Source organism: Astatotilapia calliptera, chromosome 20 (genome assembly GCF_900246225.1).
Source record: "Astatotilapia calliptera chromosome 20, fAstCal1.2, whole genome shotgun sequence".
Taxonomy (NCBI): Eukaryota; Metazoa; Chordata; class Actinopteri; order Cichliformes; family Cichlidae; genus Astatotilapia; species Astatotilapia calliptera.
This window is the reverse complement of record NC_039321.1, coordinates 24,304,925-24,323,161: the sequence shown is the minus strand read 5'-3', so window position 1 is coordinate 24,323,161 and position 18,237 is coordinate 24,304,925. Positions and strand designations below refer to the sequence as shown.

General features: G+C 39.0%; 1 protein-coding gene across 9 annotated transcripts in view; it reads left to right on the top strand.

The window, feature by feature from the left end:
- ubr4 (ubiquitin protein ligase E3 component n-recognin 4) overlaps positions 1-18,237 on the top strand; it is a 55,006-nt gene that overhangs the window by 15,548 nt on the left and 21,221 nt on the right. For 4 of the 9 annotated variants that reach the window (XM_026153576.1, XM_026153573.1, XM_026153579.1 and 1 more), the window contains 35 exons: positions 1,091-1,219; positions 1,791-1,973; positions 2,177-2,299; positions 2,395-2,624; positions 3,350-3,468; positions 3,572-3,669; positions 3,800-3,957; positions 4,064-4,270; positions 4,443-4,544; positions 4,624-4,724; positions 4,851-5,238; positions 5,731-5,794; positions 6,346-6,537; positions 6,684-6,754; positions 7,483-7,675; positions 8,350-8,583; positions 8,705-8,875; positions 9,010-9,192; positions 9,538-9,696; positions 9,808-9,960; positions 10,132-10,359; positions 11,169-11,326; positions 11,428-11,602; positions 11,815-12,016; positions 12,343-12,506; positions 12,911-13,127; positions 13,329-13,545; positions 15,494-15,526; positions 15,796-15,859; positions 15,981-16,115; positions 16,246-16,420; positions 16,636-16,767; positions 16,978-17,099; positions 17,329-17,440; positions 17,606-17,736. In XM_026153576.1, the coding sequence (XP_026009361.1) occupies positions 1,091-1,219; positions 1,791-1,973; positions 2,177-2,299; positions 2,395-2,624; positions 3,350-3,468; positions 3,572-3,669; positions 3,800-3,957; positions 4,064-4,270; positions 4,443-4,544; positions 4,624-4,724; positions 4,851-5,238; positions 5,731-5,794; positions 6,346-6,537; positions 6,684-6,754; positions 7,483-7,675; positions 8,350-8,583; positions 8,705-8,875; positions 9,010-9,192; positions 9,538-9,696; positions 9,808-9,960; positions 10,132-10,359; positions 11,169-11,326; positions 11,428-11,602; positions 11,815-12,016; positions 12,343-12,506; positions 12,911-13,127; positions 13,329-13,545; positions 15,494-15,526; positions 15,796-15,859; positions 15,981-16,115; positions 16,246-16,420; positions 16,636-16,767; positions 16,978-17,099; positions 17,329-17,440; positions 17,606-17,736 (5,523 nt within the window). The remainder of the gene's footprint in view (positions 1-1,090; positions 1,220-1,790; positions 1,974-2,176; positions 2,300-2,394; positions 2,625-3,349; positions 3,469-3,571; positions 3,670-3,799; positions 3,958-4,063; positions 4,271-4,442; positions 4,545-4,623; positions 4,725-4,850; positions 5,239-5,730; positions 5,795-6,345; positions 6,538-6,683; positions 6,755-7,482; positions 7,676-8,349; positions 8,584-8,704; positions 8,876-9,009; positions 9,193-9,537; positions 9,697-9,807; positions 9,961-10,131; positions 10,360-11,168; positions 11,327-11,427; positions 11,603-11,814; positions 12,017-12,342; positions 12,507-12,910; positions 13,128-13,328; positions 13,546-15,493; positions 15,527-15,795; positions 15,860-15,980; positions 16,116-16,245; positions 16,421-16,635; positions 16,768-16,977; positions 17,100-17,328; positions 17,441-17,605; positions 17,737-18,237) is intronic. The other 5 variants (XM_026153578.1, XM_026153577.1, XM_026153574.1 and 2 more) reach the window with 4 other exon arrangements.

Genomic DNA, 18,237 nt, shown 5'->3' with positions numbered 1-18,237 from the left:
ACCGTTCGATACAGTGCTTTCGGTTCAGTACGCATATGTATCGAACAATACAAAATTTTTTATTTATTTTATCAACTTTTCTTCTGACGATGCTGTCTGTGTTGAGAACTCAGTGAATCTGCGTTCGACTACTCCTCCTAGGCTGCACTGTCGAGCGCAGATCCGCTGAGCACAGCGCAAGCTAGCAAGACAGCTAAGCTCGTTGCAACATGGCAACTGCCTCAACGCTAGCCGAATTTGAACCTCCCCCACCCTCATTCAGATCTGGCGTTTGGAACTAGTTTGGTTTTCATGTGAAGTATGACCCTGATGGTAAGCGCGTCATGGACAAAAGTAAAACAGTATGTCGGATGTGCCACGCAATGCTCAATTACATTGGTGGGAACTAGTGCGTGCGTTAGCTCGTTAACGTGTTGACGCCATCCAGCCCCACACACGGGGCGATCCGCGGTAACTCATTAATGGAGATTTGCCGCGTTATGGCGTTAATGTCATTTTAACGAGATTAACGCTGACAGCACTAGTGGGAACACAATGAATTTGACTGCACATTTGCGCCGACATCATCCTAGTGCAAAGACAAGTGGAAGCAGACAAAAACAACAAGCATGCATGCTACAAACTTTACCCGAGTCATTTAGACAGCCGTTAGCACATGATTCTCCTTATGGGGACCTGATATGTTTAATATGCTGCTGAGAATATAGCCCAGAAGAAGCGTATAGTATAGCTTTTATTTTGGAAAGAGCCATTTCTCTGTAATAAACTCTCATTTCCAAAGATGAGTGATTTCTTGATCAGATAGATTTCTTTTTTAATTATTTTGTTGTTTTGGCAACATTAAATTTAAAAACTGTACTTTTGAGTTAAAATATATATTTATAATTTTAATAAATGACAAATTAAAAAGGCATGAACATCTTTTGCATCGAAAAAACATCGAACCGTGACACCAAAGTATCGAACCGAACCGTGAATTTTGTGTATCGTTGCACCCCTAGTAAATACCAGTATTTCTGTTTTTAATCACAATATTTTATCACAATATTAAAATTATTGCCATGCCTAACTGTTAAACATGTCCTCATAGGTCTTTCCAAAGCTTTTTAATGGAGCAGTGAAATATGATGAGCTGTATATATGGCTCATCTCACTCCTGGCTGCAGGCTCTCAGTTTGACACAGCAAGAAGACAAGAGAACAAGTCCATCACTCCTATGGTGAGAGCACCAAATGAAGAAATAGAACAGCTGAAATAATCCCACTGAGCATATGGCTTTAGTGGTTTATCTAAAAGGCATTAAACACCCACGTGCTGCAGGGCTTGTGTTTTGGTGCGTCTTTCTGGTTAACTTAGAAATTGATCTGCAAACAGAAACGTGATATAAAAACCCTTTCTATAATGATGCAGTCCTTTTTCTAATTGTTCACTGCTACTGTTGACTTCAGTGACTGGTTTAGTTGGTTCAGGTGATGGAGGAAAATGCATATTACATTTTTGAAAATAGACCAATAAGAATAAAACAAAATAAACAAGAATAAGCCACATTGGAAATGTTTATCTGCAATTCTAGAGACAAAAAAAATGATAAACACATGCTAACAATATTGGCCAAAAACAAAGTTAATATCATCACTGCAGTAAGGCAGGACCTACAATAAATGTTATTCTAAACTGCTATATTGTTGTGTAAGTAATTTGAAGAGCTAAGCTTCAGTTTCTGAAACATTAGAGACTTGTATACATAATGATACTAGCTTAATGGCAGCAAACTGTTGGGCCCCATACAGGAGGCCTGCTCCCTTCAGTACTACTTCCTGATACTGTGGAGGATCCTTGGCGTTTTACCACCTTCCAAAGGCTTCATGGAGCAGCTAAAGACTGGCTGCAGTGACCCCAGTGAGAGCGACATCCTACACACACTGCGATGGTCATCACGTCTCCGCGTAGCTACGTATGTAAACTGGATCAAGGTCAGTTGATGCTTGAAAGTCCTACAAATGTATTATCAGTGTGATGGGTTTGTTGTTGTTGGTCAAACCTTAGAATAATGTACTTGATTAATTCATAGGGGGGGGTCTGGAAATTGTTTGCTTTTTCAGAAAAATTTATATTTTGTATTATTTCTGCAATTTCAAGTCTTTGATGGGTGTTTTTTGTGTGTCATCACTCACAGGAACACTTGGTAAAGCAAGGAATGAAAACAGACCAAGCTGCTTCTCTGGTTGAAGTGACTGCTGCTAAATGCAGCACTGTGAAATACGATGTGGAGCTAGCAGAAGAGTACATTGCCAGACAGGTAATGGTTACGACAGATACATTAGTAACTTGTGTTGGTGGTGTTCAGAGTTTTGAAATCAATTGACACCTCCTGACAACTTTATTTTGTTGCAGATTTCCACATTCTCAAGTGTAGACCCACATGTCATCCTACCACTTCATCAGTTGCCCTCTCTACAAGCCATCTATACGCTGGATGCAGTCATCTCTAAAATTCAGGTTTCTTTAGATGAGCATTTGTCCAAGGTTGCCATTGAGGCTGACACCCACAAATCCTCTGAGATCGCAAAAAATCTGCTGCCTGCCACACTACAGCTCACTGACATTTACTCAGCTTTCACAAGGTGAGAGGGTAATGTTGTTATAAGCTCTTGTTATATCTAGTAGACTGGAATGCAATAATGTGATTGAAATGCTTGATAGATCACATGATCATGTGGCCAATCACATGGCCAGTTCTTTGGTTACAGATACTCAAAATATTGACAAAATCCAGAGGTCATAGCTTTGGTGACTTAAGTTACATTTAAATTATTACTATTATTATTATTATTATTATTTTTAATTCCACCATATTCGTCAAAGCCAACATTTTGCAAAGCACACATCTACTACATGCACGCTACATAATTCTAGTATCCATATATCTGTTACTTTATATATCTTTTACAGTTTATCAGTATTCTAACACCACTGGCATGTGGATATTTAAATGTTGAATTTATTTAGAATTGACTGTAATTGCTAATGTAAGCTGTTTTTAAAGTTTAGTTTTAGTGAAAGCTTTAGTAAAAAAAAACCCCCAAAAAACAAAACCCCTCCGTTACCTTCAGAATGCATGTGTGCTTCAATTTAAGGAATACAACTTAAGGAACCTTAAATATTCCTTCTTTAATTTATATATCATAACATGTTTTTAAATATTTCTAAATCCTTTGATAGTTTTTCTAATTATTTGTTTAGATTTGGAATGTAGCCTACTTCATGTCTAAGAAATAAGACTTGTGGATGATGTTCTTTATGACAACTCATCCTGATCTAATCATTAAACGAAACTTGTCTTGAACAGATCTTACCTATTAATGAACATCCCAGAGGAAGGGGAGAACAAACTGACCGATGCCAAGCTCCAAGGTTATGCTGCAGTTCTGGCCATAGGTTCCACCCGATGCAAGGCCAACATACTTGGTATCCAAATGAAATACTGAAAAATAATATTTTACAATGCAGTGAATATGATTACTTTAATAGCTTTTATGCAGTGGTCTAACAAGACTTTAAATTTCTACAGGTCATAATATTATGCAGAACTTGCCAACAGCTGTGCAGACAGTTTGTGAGTCTTGGAATGGTGTCCACACCACTGAATTTCCCAACATTGGCTCATGGGTATGTGGTTAAAGTTGGAAATTATTAAAACATTTGTTACACATGGCATAATTTTAAAAAACATTGAAGACTTGGCTTTTGCCTGTATTTTCCCACACCATAAATAACAAAACTGGTGGTATCTTTTCAGCGCAATGCATTTGCAAATGATACCATTCCATCAGAGAGCTACATCAGTGCCATCCAAGCAGCTCACCTGGGCACACTGAGTTGTCAGTCCTTGCCTCTGGCCTCTTCTCTTAAACACATCCTTCTCTCACTGGTTCGCCTGATTGGAGACCTCATTGTGTAAGTTAAAAAAACGTCTACTGATAAACTCTTTTGCATGCATAGTTTTTACTCACGAAAAACCTGTTATTGTCTTGTGAATAATGCTGCATTATTGTCTCTTCAGTACTGAGGAGCTGAACCCCTCACAGGTTGTGAGCACCCTGCTGCCTCTGCTCTTGGAGAGCAGCACGGAGAGTGTAGCTGAGATCAGCACCACTTCACTGGAGCGCATCCTTGGCCCATCAGAGTCTGAGGCCTTTCTAGCCCGCATCTACGAGCGTTTGGTGACCGGATGTTACAACATTATTGCCAATCACTCAGATCCCAACAGGTATTTTTAATATGTATCAGATTTCATTAACCTTTAATGAACCATGTTAAATATTAAAATTCAATCAAAACATTACTTTTTATGCTTTTTTTTGTTTGTTTGTTTGTTTGTTTTGTGGGCTGCTCTTCAACATTTATCTATCCCATTTTTTTTTTTTTTTAATATTACTTAGTGGTTTGGATGAGTCCATCCTTGAGGAATGCCTTCAGTACCTTGAAAAACAACTTGAAAGCAGTCAGGTCCGAAAGGCAATGGAAGAATTCTTTTCATTCAGGTATTGTCTCTGCTGATGACACAATCTGGCTTCTCATTCATTCAGTCACCTCACATATTTTGGGTTTCTTCTTTTTCAGTGGTGAGCTTGTCCAAATTATGATGGCAACGGCCAATGAAAACCTGTCTCCAAAGTTTTGTAACAGAGTGCTGAAATTCTTCACCAAGCTTTTCCAGCTCAGTAAGTCTGTAATAATTTTAAAACTATACTGTCCAAGTTTGGTTATATTCAAGCTTTTCAAGGCAGAGCTCTTTGAGCTAAAGCTGGAGTAGATCCCTCTAAGTTTCATCATGCATTTTTCTCCAGCGGAGAAGAACCCAAACCCAAGCCTGTTAGGCCTGTGTGGCTCTTTGGCCCAGCTGGCCTGTGTGGAGCCCTCTCGTCTGCAGTCCTGGCTGACACGTATGACTGCTACCCCACCAAAGGACTCAGAACAACTGGAAATTGTGCAAGAAAACAGACAGCTTCTGCAGCTGCTAACCACTCATATTGTGCGTGACAATAGCCAGGTGGGCGAAGGAGTGTGCACTGTACTCCTCAGCACACTTATTCCCATGGCAACAGACATGCTGGCCAATGGTGATGGAACAGGTTTTCCTGAGCTCATGGTCATCATGGCCACACTTGCCAGTGCGGGACAGGGTGCAGGCCACCTCCAGCTGCACAGGGCAGCTATAGACTGGCTGACTAGATGGTAAGAAATGAATTTTACAGGCATGGAGATCTAAGTTTCAGTCGCATCACTAAAGAAATCTAAAGGGTGGAATTATATAGTTGCTACAGCCAAACTCGCTAGGAAAAAATGCTTGGTTTAAGCTCAATTTATACTTCTGCTACGAATCTATCCAGCAGCTATGACAGCAGCTACACCCTAGGGTGTGGCTTTATGTACACATCTCCACATGTCTGATTGGTTTTCCTGCTGATTGCAATGTCATCTTCTTTTTGTAACTGTATTTCTTTTTAATTATTTAAGCTTAAATCTGATGTTGTTCAATTTCCATTGGTAGGAGTATTCAAATAAATTTAGCTCAGTAGCACAGAAATCTGAGCCTCAAGTAGCATTTTGGCTGTGTTATTACATGTTATAGTGAAAGCTCTCTGTAGATTCAGTGTGGGAGTATAAATCTAGGTAGAAATTTAAATGGAGAACTTGTGACCTAAAAGCTTATTTTTTGTTTTGCAGCAAAAAGTATTTAACACAGAAGAATGTCGTGGAAAAAGTGAGCACAAACTTGTCTCATGGAAAGGTGGGTTTTTCACACACTGAAGTGAATTTTGGACATTTCCACAGAATGAGATTTTAATTATGCCACACTTGTTGTAGACCTATGATCAGCCTTGTTATTTGAGAATAATATCGTCACCTCTCTAAAGGTTAAAGACCTTACGTATTCTTTGTTTTGGGAGTGTATTGCAATCTGTGGACTTTCTCTGTGGAAAAAGAAAGGATGTCCTTCTTTGTTACATTTTATATTAAGAAAATGTAAAATCTCTTCAAGGTTAAAATCAAGTGTAAATCATACTATTCTGATTTGATTATGAATTTACTACCACATAGTTGTACATCATGTCCTCTGGTTGTCTGTGTGCTTCTCATACCCCATATTGGACAATCAGAATGAATGATAATGAAACTGGCTTTAGGCAATTAAAGGAAAACACTGTAAAAGTACCAATTTGCCAAAGTATTTTTCTGTGATATATTACATTTTGAAAAATGGCCCAAAATGTGTCCCCTGCAGTTCAGATATTAACATATCTAAATATCAACTGATATGCACTTCTTCTTTGATTTCAGCATGCCAGCATGCTGGAATGCTCATGTCACATCATCTCCTATCTAGCTGATGTGATGAACGCTTTGCGTCAAAGCAGCGGTCAAGGCAACTCAGCAGTGCTGATGGAGGGAGAGGAAAAGGCCATGGAAGTAGACTCAGACTGGGTGGAGGAACTTGTAGTAGAGGAGGATGATTCCCAGGCAGAGGACTCTGTAAGAAGTTGTTCTTTTATTCTCGTCTGTCTCTGTGTGTATGGACTTACAGACATACATCAGTGCTGTTTTTGGGCTTAGCTTTTATCTCTGTCAGTTTGCTATATGAAACAATCCTTTTTAACATGTATGTCATTGTTTGACAGGATGAAGACTCACTTTGCAACAAACTTTGCACTTTTACCATCACTCAGAAGGAATTCATGAACCAGCACTGGTAAAGAAAAGTTTGTTTATTGTGATTTTGTTCTAATCTTAAGTGCAGCCTTTGGTTCCAAATACATCCGCATTACACCTAAAAATGGATTTGTCATACAGTACACGTTTGATTATTTCATTTGTTATTATTCATTTTTTACTAAGAATAAACAAAAAACAGAAACTCATATATTTAGTAGATTGCCTTTATGAATCAGAAAAGCTGATGGTGTTTCTCGAATCTGTGGAAACGGGAGGACTCCACACTGCTGAATTACGATGGAAGACAAAATTGCATACATTTGTAACATTTGTAATGTAATTAGTGTTATGTACCTGGAAAAAGTAACAGTGTGTTAGCAACATGTAATATTTTCTATGTGAATTTTTATTTGTTTTTTGACTTGCTGTGAATATTTAAGGATACAGAGGGCAGCTATAAAAGGTTAAAAATGCCTTAATTCATCTAGAGCCTCTGTGGTGTGTAAATCTAACCGGGCAGCAACATATTTAAAGCTTGTCTGAGCTGAGTTAATCTTCTGGAAAATAATCTCCTTGGTTAGCTCTGGAATATGAGTAATTTTTAATTAATTTATCTGGGAATATTTAGGTGGTAGCATGATCAAATAGCCTTCTCTTGTGATATATCCATTTAGACATGGAGAAATACAGTGTCATTCTTTAGTTTCTCACATGATGTGATGTGCCATGCTATATATAGTATTGCCTATACTTTTCATTCTGCAGGTACCACTGTCACACCTGTAAGATGGTGGATGGGGTAGGTGTGTGCACAGTGTGCGCCAAGGTCTGTCACAAAGACCATGAGATCTCCTATGCCAAATATGGCTCTTTCTTCTGTGACTGCGGTGCCAAAGAGGATGGCAGCTGCCAGGTGAGACCGAATACCTCAGGTCATCATGGGAAGAGAACAACAGCGGTAACTTTAGCTTGCAAGTCATTCCCCCATTGACCTCCATCCAGTCATTTCATTTGATTAGGGTTATAGCTAGCCCACACATTTGGCCAGAAAATGAGCAAAATCATGTTAGGAATGTCTTTTTGTCAACTTTTTGTGTACTGAACAGGTCAGCTTCCCTAGTTAATCTTAAAGTCCGTGTAAAGAGATAATTCAAGGTTTACTTTGTATAAATATAAAAGTCTTTGAACCATCTTTTACTGAATTTTGTAGGTGTCGTATAATATTTTTTATCTGTGTGGTTTATAAAATATTTTTTATGATGTGACAAACATGTTTGTAACCACTTTACACGGACTTTAACAAATTTTTTTTATTTTTTTATGTGCATGTGATGAGCAAGCCATCAATTACATCTTACCTTTAGTTTACGGCGTAATAAGTACGATAGGCTTTTAGCTTTTTTGTTTTGTTTTGTTAGTGCGATGTTTTCCTCACTATCAGTGTTGTGATAACATTTGCTCATAACAGTTTGGTTCACTTTTTTATAAATGTTTGTTCCACTTCTGCACTTATACGTATTATCGGTTGACATTTACAATGCATAAAGGGGAGCATAAAGAATCATTTAAGTATACATTTATATTAATATCAACTTTCTCCACTTCTTACTTTGTGTGTTGCATCATTCACAGGCCCTGGTCAAACGCAGTCCCAGCAGCGGCATGGGCTCTACTCTTAAAGAGTCTTCAGCTTTCCAGAGTGAGCTGCGTATTCCTGAGAGTGCTATTCGCCACCAAAATTCCTCACCGTCTGACAAGGGCAAGGTCACCATCTGTGATGGCAAATCCAGTGATGAAGACAGACCTAAGAAGAGCAGCGTGTGCAAGAGCATTGAAGGCTGTCAAGAAGAGCTGCTAGCACAAGTGGTTAGAGAGAACATATTAATTTATTTTTATCTGTCATCTCCTAAAACCGTTAAGAGTTCTTCTTTTTTATGTGAAAAGATGTTGTGAGACTTATGTTTTTGCCCCTCTTTTATCATGCTAGATGGGGTCATCTACTGCTGCAGTCATACTGGAAATGCTCATGTTTCTCATGGAAGCTATCCAGACCAACTTCCAGCAAGCATCAGCAGTGGGAAGCAGCAGCCGGGCACAGCAAGCCCTCAATGAACTGCATACTCAGGACAAAATTGTGGAGATGACGGACCAGTTAATGGTATCATGACCCAAATAGATTGCCTGTTCCAGTAAAACACTTAATTCATTGATAAGTTATTAAAACTTAATTAAAATAGAATTCTATTATTTACCTGCTGCATTTCATTGTTAACGGCTACTTTTTCCCTTCAGGTCCCCACACTTGGCTCCCAGGAAGGAGCTTTTGAGAATGTGCGAATGAACTACAGCGGTGACCAGGGGCAAACTATACGCCAGCTCATCAGTGCACATGTCCTGCGCCGTGTTGCCATGTGTGTTCTGTCTTCCCCCCATGGACGGCGTCAGCACCTGGCAGTCAGCCATGAAAAGGGGAAGGTAAACTAAACAATAAGTTCCTTTGTCCAATTAGAAGGGCTTTCATTGAATTCTTATTTAAAATATATGCATTGTTATTGATTCAGACTTGCCTGTGAAACGGAGCATCATGACAAGGAAAAAAATCTACACTCAAATGAATAATAGAATAAAAAACATTCCTCTTTCTATGTTATTATGTTTTTGTGTTTTTTCTCTTTGACTTTTTTCTTTAAGTTTTCTTTAAGTTGTTTGGTATGTTATCAAGATACTTTGCAAACTATGAAATAAGAACAGATAGGGAAATCTGTGTTTTCACTGTTAAAATGTCTCAACCTGACTTTTTCTCCATTTCCTATCTGGCAGATAACAGTCCTTCAGCTGTCTACTCTCCTGAAACAAGCTGACTCAAGCAAAAGGAAGTTGACACTGACCCGTTTGGCTTCAGCCCCAGTCCCATTCACTGTCCTTAGTCTTACAGGAAATCCCTGTAATGAAGACTACCTGGCTGTGTGTGGCCTTAAGGTCAGAAACGAGCTGCTTCTTGTAAAACAACTTGTAGAGTCAAAAGAACAGTTGCTGTAGGAATTCGTTAAATTTAACTATCTTGTTTTTTTTCCTTTCATCTCTTCCCAGGACTGCCATGTACTAACTTTCAGCAGCACAGGTTCTGTGTCTGACCACCTGGTGTTGCATCCACAACTGGCCACTGGCAACTTTATCATCAAAGCTATCTGGTTACCAGGCTCACAGACTGAACTTGCCATCATCACTGCTGACTTTGTCAAGGTATATATTAAAATAATAAACATATTTTGCACTTAAAGCAACATAATTGATTTTGTTTCTGCAATTTCTTTATGAAAACAACCATAGATACTATACATATACCTTTCTGCCCTAGGAAAACAAAAGATTGCTTAATACTGCCTTTTAATGCTTGTTCCCTTTGGAAAACAGATCTATGACTTGTCAGTGGATGCCCTGAGTCCAATGTACTATTTCCTGCTCCCAAGTTCCAAGATTCGTGATGCTACATTCCTTTTCAATGAAGAGGGGAAGAACATTATTGTCATCATGTCATCAGCAGGTTACATGTACACCCAGGTCATGGATGAATCTAGCAGTGCTCAGCATGGCCCTTTTTATGTTACAAATGTATTGGAGATAACCCACGAAGACTTGAAGGTAACTAGGATTTGACATGAGTTGATGTTGTGACAAGGTTGCTGTCTTAATGGTCTCCAACAGGGGTGTCAAATGTACGACCTTCGGGCCACATTCGGCCCACAATACAATTATATCTGGCCTGCAAGGTATTTTCATACGTCAGTTATTAATGGCTCGTCAGCATGGGGGAGCTAAATCTTCAGCCCTGCTGAGAATCCATGCAAGCAGGGGTGGGACTTTATTTTGATGGGCACACCATGCTGCTAATCACATGCAAAGACAGACTGCGATCAGACCATTATGTGAAAAAAGGAAAAGGGGGCAGAAGTTCCAAAAGCAGCAGGTTTAGTGGTGTGCCAAATCATGCCAGAGTACAAAAAATGCTTAGCTATGTCTCTAATAAAACCTCTGTAACTTTGTGAAAAATAGAAATGTTTCTGTTTTTCACTTTCTGCTATAGAATTATCAGGGGTGGGGGCTACAGGCTAATTAAAGGCTAACTACAGGCTAATTTTGTAACTTCTTTACACTGACCAATTTCGTTGTACTCTGTACAATGACAATAAAGGCTATTCTATTCTATTCTAAAAAGGGGAGTTTCACTGGTCCGGCCTGCTTAAAGTCAAAGTGGGCTGCATGTGGCCCACGATGTAAAATGAGTTTGACACCCCTGGTCTACAGTATTTCTGTCATACTTTCCAGCTCTCATTTCTTTTGGGGGAATGTTTGGTTGATGTGTACATCATACCTTTATTCAGTGTTCAGGTGTTTTTGAAACTACATTAAAGAAAGCAGTTTTGAGGTAAATTCTTTCTTTGTAAACACAGGATAGCAATGGACAGGTAGCTGGCGGTGGTGTTTCTGTCTATTACTCCCATGTCCTTCAGATGCTTTTCTTCAGCTACAGCCAGGGGAAGTCATTCGCTGCCACAGTGAGCCGCAGCACAACTGATGTGCAGAGGCTCTTTGCCATCAATGTGAAAGGGTAACACAATAAAATAGTCTGTAAAAGCCTATCAAATATAATCGTAACTGGAAAAGAAAATTATGAACAGAAATATTTTTTTTCCCATTTTGTCTTTAAAGCTCCAATGGTGGCAGCAGTAAGATGTCTCCTGCACTGTGCCAGTGGTCTGAGGTCATGAACCATCCAGGCCTTGTGTGCTGTGTGCAACAGACAACAGGCATACCTCTGGTTATCATGGTCAAACCTGACACCTTCCTCATCCAAGAGATTAAAACCCTGCCAGCCAAAGCTAAGGTAAATACCATTTACTATTGTGACATGAAACTGGTTAGGATACCATGAAAACAGTAATTGGAGGAAAAAAAGGAAATTCCATTTTGGAGTACAGAACTGTATAAACACAAAGCTTTTCCGGTTGTCTTGTTTACTAAGCAAAGTTATTTCCCATGAGTTTACCTAATTTTACTGTTTTCTAAGGTTAACATTTATTTGTCGGTTTCTGTCAGATTCAAGATATGGTAGCTATCCGACACACTGCCAGTAATGAGCAGCAGCGCACTACCATGATTCTTCTATGTGAGGATGGCAGCTTGCGAATCTACATGGCAAATGTGGACAACACCTCCTACTGGCTCCAGCCCTCATTGCAGCCCAGCTGTGGCATAAGCATCATGAAGCCAGTCCGCAAGCGCAAGGCCGCTGCTGCCAGTAAGTTTGTGGACAAGGGTTATTTTGTAAATGCCAGTTATGTATGATGAATGAACAGCTTGTACTAACCTGTTTATTGCTTACTTAATATTTGCTGATATGTTACTGATGACACAGATTTGTAACCTTTTCCATAAATGCCCGTATGTTTTCTGATTTAAGTTTGCTTATTTTAAATTTTTCTTAAAATTCAAAGTGTAATTCATTCACATTTTCAGATCATGTTTCTTGTGTTCATTCTCCATGTAGCCAGACATACACAATAATAAAAGCAACTAGTCTAAAATTTTGGGGAGCTAATTTGAATGTAATGATTTTACTTTAAGCCACCCGGACTTCCAGTCAGGTGACATTCCCAGTGGATTTCTTTGAACACAACCAGCAACTGACAGAGGTGGAGTTTGGGGGTAATGACTTGCTGCAGGTCTACAACGGACAGCAGATCAAACACAGGCTCAACTCCACAGGGATGTATGTGGCCAACACAAAGGTAGAGGCATTGTACCTTAATGTTCTGTGTTAGAAAAGGTGTAAAAACATTGCTCTGCTTCTCTCTTGTAATGCAGGTTATTGCTGCGTCAGCAGTGCTTGAGTTGATAACCATGGTGCAGCAGAGGGATCTTTGTTAATTAAATTTTATGTAAATGTAGTTTAATGTTATCTGCCATCACTTGTGTTGAGACTTTGCTGTCTTTGCCATCTACATTTGTGCAGTTTACTATACCAGAGTACATTAGTATATGTCCAGTCTAAATCCAAGTGACCCTGCTTTAAATAAAAACAGTGAAGACACCTATTCTAAACATGTTTTTCAGCTGTAGTCAAGAAAAAAAGATGTAAAATAACAAATGTCATGTTTCTTTTTGCTTTCCTTTCTCTTTTCCTTCATCCTAGCCTGGAGGGTTCACTGTAGAGGCAGTAAACAACAACAGTTCAATGGTGATGACAGGTATGCGGGTTCAGGTGGGCACCCAGGCCATTGAAAGGGCTCCTTCTTATGTGGAGGTCTTTGGACGCACCATGCAGATAAATCTGACAAGAGCTCGCTGGTTTGACTTCCCCTTCACGAGAGAGGAGGCCCTGCAGGCTGACAAGAAGCTGTCTATATTTAGTAAGATCAAGACTGTGCAGTGGTTATACGTTTTTGTTTTTTTTTTTACTACTTAATGGTTTTTCTTGTTGCCTGTATTGATATTCCAATACACGTGTTTAAATAATTTGCGCTGACCTGTTCATATTATTTGGTCATATGGTCATATGCTTCAGTCTGTTTAGATAGATCTTCTAATACACTGTCTTGCTAATTTTTAAGTTGGAGCATCTGTTGACCCAGCTGGAGTCACCATGCTTGATTCAATTAAGATCTATGGAAAAACCAAGGAGCAGTTTGGCTGGCCTGAGGATCCACCAGAAGACTTCTCATCTGCCTCAGTTAACAATGTCTGCAGTCCCAGCCTCAACCAGGGCAATGGGACCTCTGATGGAGACATAGCCACCCCAACAACAACTAATGGCACTGTATTAGAGAGGTATGAGCTTTTCAATTTGGGCTGCGAAAAGGTCAACCCAAGTTGTTGGCATTCATTTTTTATCCCCAGGGTTGAATAAACCACTCCTAATGAACTGATGAGCAAGTTGACCATCATCTATTAAGTACCTTTTAGAGATGGCACGATACCACTTTTTTATGTCCGATACCGATATCATAAATTTGGATATCTGCCGATACCGATATGAATCCGATATAGTGTTTTTTAATCAACAAAACTGTTTTTTTAAATATCTTGCTGCATTTTGTATAAGTTCATACTCAAGTTTAAAACAACAACTACACTAAAGCTATTCTGTTATACCTGTATGCAAAAAAAAATATTTCATAGTTCAGCAATACTGATCAATCTAATAAACTCAAACCTACACCATCCTCCCTATTCTGGTATTTTAAAGAGTGCTTAGCGTAAATATTAAGCAACCTTACTAATAGGGTTCCAACTCCCAGCAACAAAAATAAATAAATAAAAAATAGGGAACCACCCCTCACGCTCCACCTCATGATGCTTAATCGACGTAATCAACCTTAATTTGATGCAGTGTGAAAAAAAAATGCACAGAAATGAATTATTTTTCAAGAAATATTAAATAGATTCAACATCTTTCTTCAACAAAATTGCAGACTGCACAGATGGTACCTTCCCAAAGGAAAAAGTACTATAGCTTACTAGGGTATATATATTAGACTTAATAGTTACTATATACAGTAATTGACTTCTATTCATTTTACATCAAATTAAAACTTTGGGTGTCAGATAATTATTTATTAAAAGCTAGACATTTTAAATGAGAATAAGAAAGAAAAGTATGTCTTTGTGCCCCCTTTTCCCTGTTAATGCCCTATCGGCCCCCCTGGCTAAACTTTGCTAGATCCGCCCCTGCACAGTTACCAGCCGTCAGCTACGTAGAAAAAGATCCTCGAGTAGAAAGTAATATTAAATAAATTCTAACAACAGCTTATCAAGCTTAAACGTGCTGCTGTTGTTCAGCCGCTGGTTTCCTCTTTCTGGTGCAAAGTGGGCCAAAAACAAACAAGAGAGACGTACTCGCGACAGAAAAGCCAACCAGCTGATCATTAAGCAGTTTCATGATTGAAGTAGCAGCAAGAAGAGGCAGTCGCTTGTTAAGCTTAATGCAGGAATGCTTTACATTCAGAGATGGACTTACACACTTGCTTTACTTCTCTCGGGGATAACTTTGTCGGAGATGAAATGCCGGGTTGCTAGCGAAGCTCCACATGCTATCCAGACCACCGACAGGTCCCGCATGCCACAGCCGCTCTATCACGTGATGCATACTGCTCCGACGTGCTAACATTCTGAGGCGAGTTACGGCGTGTTGCAAGTTTTGTGAGATGCTTTCGTGATATTTAATGGATCGGATTACATTTTTTATTTTTCTCCGATATCCGATTCAGTAATTTAGGTCAGTATCGGACTGATACCGATACGTAATATCGGATCGGTCCATCTCTAGTACCTTTATATAAAACCTCTCGGTAGATTTGTTGGGTTCAGTGTTTCATCATAACTGTTTTTTGGTCCATTCACTTGACAACGAAATGTTTTCTAAAACATTGTTTTATCTACATTTCCTCAGTTTTGTGTGAAGATGTATATTTTGTGAAAAGCGCAATACATATATTACCATAGATGTGATGTTTTTTAAAAATTATTTTAACTCGTACTACATTTTATAAGCATGTATTGAATACAGCTGTGTAGTATGGGTTGTTGGACACAATCCTGAAATTTGAGCAGTAGCAGTGAGCTCTCTTTAGTGTGTTTTAGTGCATGGCTCTTGTGATCATCTTTTCTTGCATGTGTCTTTTGTTCAACTGAATCATTTATTTCCACTTGTTTCTTTCCGTGATCCTCACACTTATTTTTGTTCTTTTTCTTTTGCTCCCAAAATTACAATAAAAAGTTGTGAAACTGAGTCCTTATCAACATTGGACCGGTTAGTAACTGCCTTTTCTCTGCTTGTTTGTATGGTTTTGTGCATGTGTGCCAGCTTGTTTGTCTTTGCCTGCAACCGAACATGCCATGCACCATTTCCACACCTGTGCAGCAACAGAAACATTTTTCCCCTGACATTTATTCTTGCACTCAATTTTGTTTGGCGTTTAGAGTAGCAGCAGAATAATAGTGCTTTTTCCCCCTGTATGATTGGTTATTTAAAGAATAATTCACAGGAGATGCAGAATTGATGTTCTTTCTCTATTTCAGGTTGGTGGTCAGCTCCCTTGAAGCTTTGGAAAGCTGTTTTGCAGTTGGTTCATCCAGTGAAAAGGTAAACCTGTGAAGACTTTATTTTTTTATTGACTTTTAAAAGCATAATTCTGTATAAATGAATCCCTGTTATCTACATGCTTGTGTTCAGGATGCATTTTTAATTCATGTCAACTCTATAGGAGAAAAACAAGGCTGCAGCACTGGAGTTGGCAACTTTACTTCTGTCGATGCCAACACCTGTAGGTGTGCAGCAGCAGACAAAGGGGCTTCTTGCCAGTCTGCACACAAGCCGTACTGCCTACCACAATCACAAGGTAATAAAAGAGGCCAAATTCATACAATGTTTAGCTCATTATAATCTGAAAAATGTTGTATTGATTTTCATTAACAGCCAAACACCTTAATACTCTCGCGAACCACTATCCCTCCCTCTGTTCTCCTCAGGACCAGTCCTTGCTGAGCAATGCTGTGCAGTGTCTGAATAGTTGCAGCCGGGAAGGGAAAGAGCTAGACCCTGATGTCTTCCAAAGACTTGTAATCACTGCCCGCTCCATTGCGATCATGAGACCCAACAACTTGGTGCATTTCACAGAAACAAAATCATTGCACCATGACTCGGGTAAGAAGCTTTTCTTGTTATGAAGAATGTTGGCATAGAATAGAATGTTTTATATGTATTCTTGTGTGAGCATATAACAAATAAACTTGATTTTTGTCATTTGGAGTCAAAGTCAGAAAAAGATACTTTTTACTTTTCACTTACAATGAAACAGCTTGGAAGTTAACTGACTTATAATTCTCACACTTACTGGTGTTCTTCTCTTACTAACTCAGAGGTGACAGAGGATGGACAAAAGCATGTGGATAGTGAGAACTGTAATTTTATTGCACAACTGATGAATAACTTCTGGAAACTTCATGCCCTAAAACCAAAGAATGCCTTTCTTGCTCCTGCTTGCTTGCCTGGTAAGTTCTACCCTGTGGGTCCCCAACATTTTGCAAGAACATTTATTGTTAAATGTATATGCATTTATACATATGTGTTGTGAGTAATGTTGATTCACTTAAATCTTATGTAAACAATTTACACGTATTGTAATGCCCAACAGCACGAGTACATTTGTCTTCTATTCTGAAACCCTAGTCTGGAAATGAGTTATTTATTTTAAATTTAAGGTCTAACTCATGTGGAAGCAACAGTAAATGCCTTGGTAGACATCATCCATGCATACTGCACATGTGAGCTGGATTACGTCAATGTAGCCTCCAAAATCTACATGCAGATGTTACTGTGTCCTGTAAGTATATCAGTTTTATTGATCAGTCATTTTTATTTATCTTCTTCTCCTTGAACAGCATTTTAACTACTGTAGTTTGTACCTTGTCAGTAGATTTTTTTTACATGGCTTTACAAGGGTGATAATAAGCAGCATGCCTATATTAAAGATTTTAGGCAATTAGAAGGAGCTCTTGCATGGATCACTGTCAAAGTCATGAGGTAACCAGTCTATATTTAACAATTCACAGGACACTGCTGTCAGCTTTTCTTGCAAGCAGGCTCTGATCAGAGTGCTTAGACCAAGAAACAAGCGACGCCATGTGACCCTTCCATCTCCCCCACGTTCCAACACACCTATGGGTATGTTTATTAATTAATTCAAAGTATTAATTGAATGTTACTAGATGTACATGAATATTTGATAGTTTTTTGGGGGCAATATTAAATATGATTTCTCATATTAGTTATCATTTTAACAAGGCTTTAGGGATCCTCTAAATGTTTGCGGTTGATCTCCTTTATTAGGAGACAAGGATGATGATGACGACGACGATGCAGATGACAAAATGCAGTCATCAGTGTTGACTGGTGGAGAAGAGGGTCGACAGGAGAGCCAAGAACAAAATGAAGTGGACCATGGCGACTTTGAGATGGTGGTGAGACAAAGAGCAGCAGTCTGTAGGCCAGGGGTGTCCAACTCCAGGCCTCGAGGGACAGTGTCCTGAAGGTTTTAGAAGTGTCCTTGATCCAATACAGCTGTTTTAAATGGCTAAATTACCTCCTCAACATGTCTTGAAGTTCTCTAGAGACCTGGTAATGAACTAATCATGATTCAAGTGTGTTGACCCAGAGTGAGATCTAAAACTTGCAGAACACCGGCCCTTGAAGCCTGGAGTTGGACACCCCTGCTGTAGGCTGTTTCTGACATTGGACTAGCATTTTTTTTAGACTGTTTAGAGACACTCATCGCAAAAGTATAAATGATCTTCCTGTTCCTGAATTATTCTGGATGCAGAGTATAATGTTGTAACATCGCAAAGATATATTTAAAGTAACTAACTAGCTCTGACGATGTCAAAAAGTTTGTAATTCACTTCTGTTCATTTATATTATGACTAAATTGTTTTTCTGAGCTCACACTACATAGACAATAAATA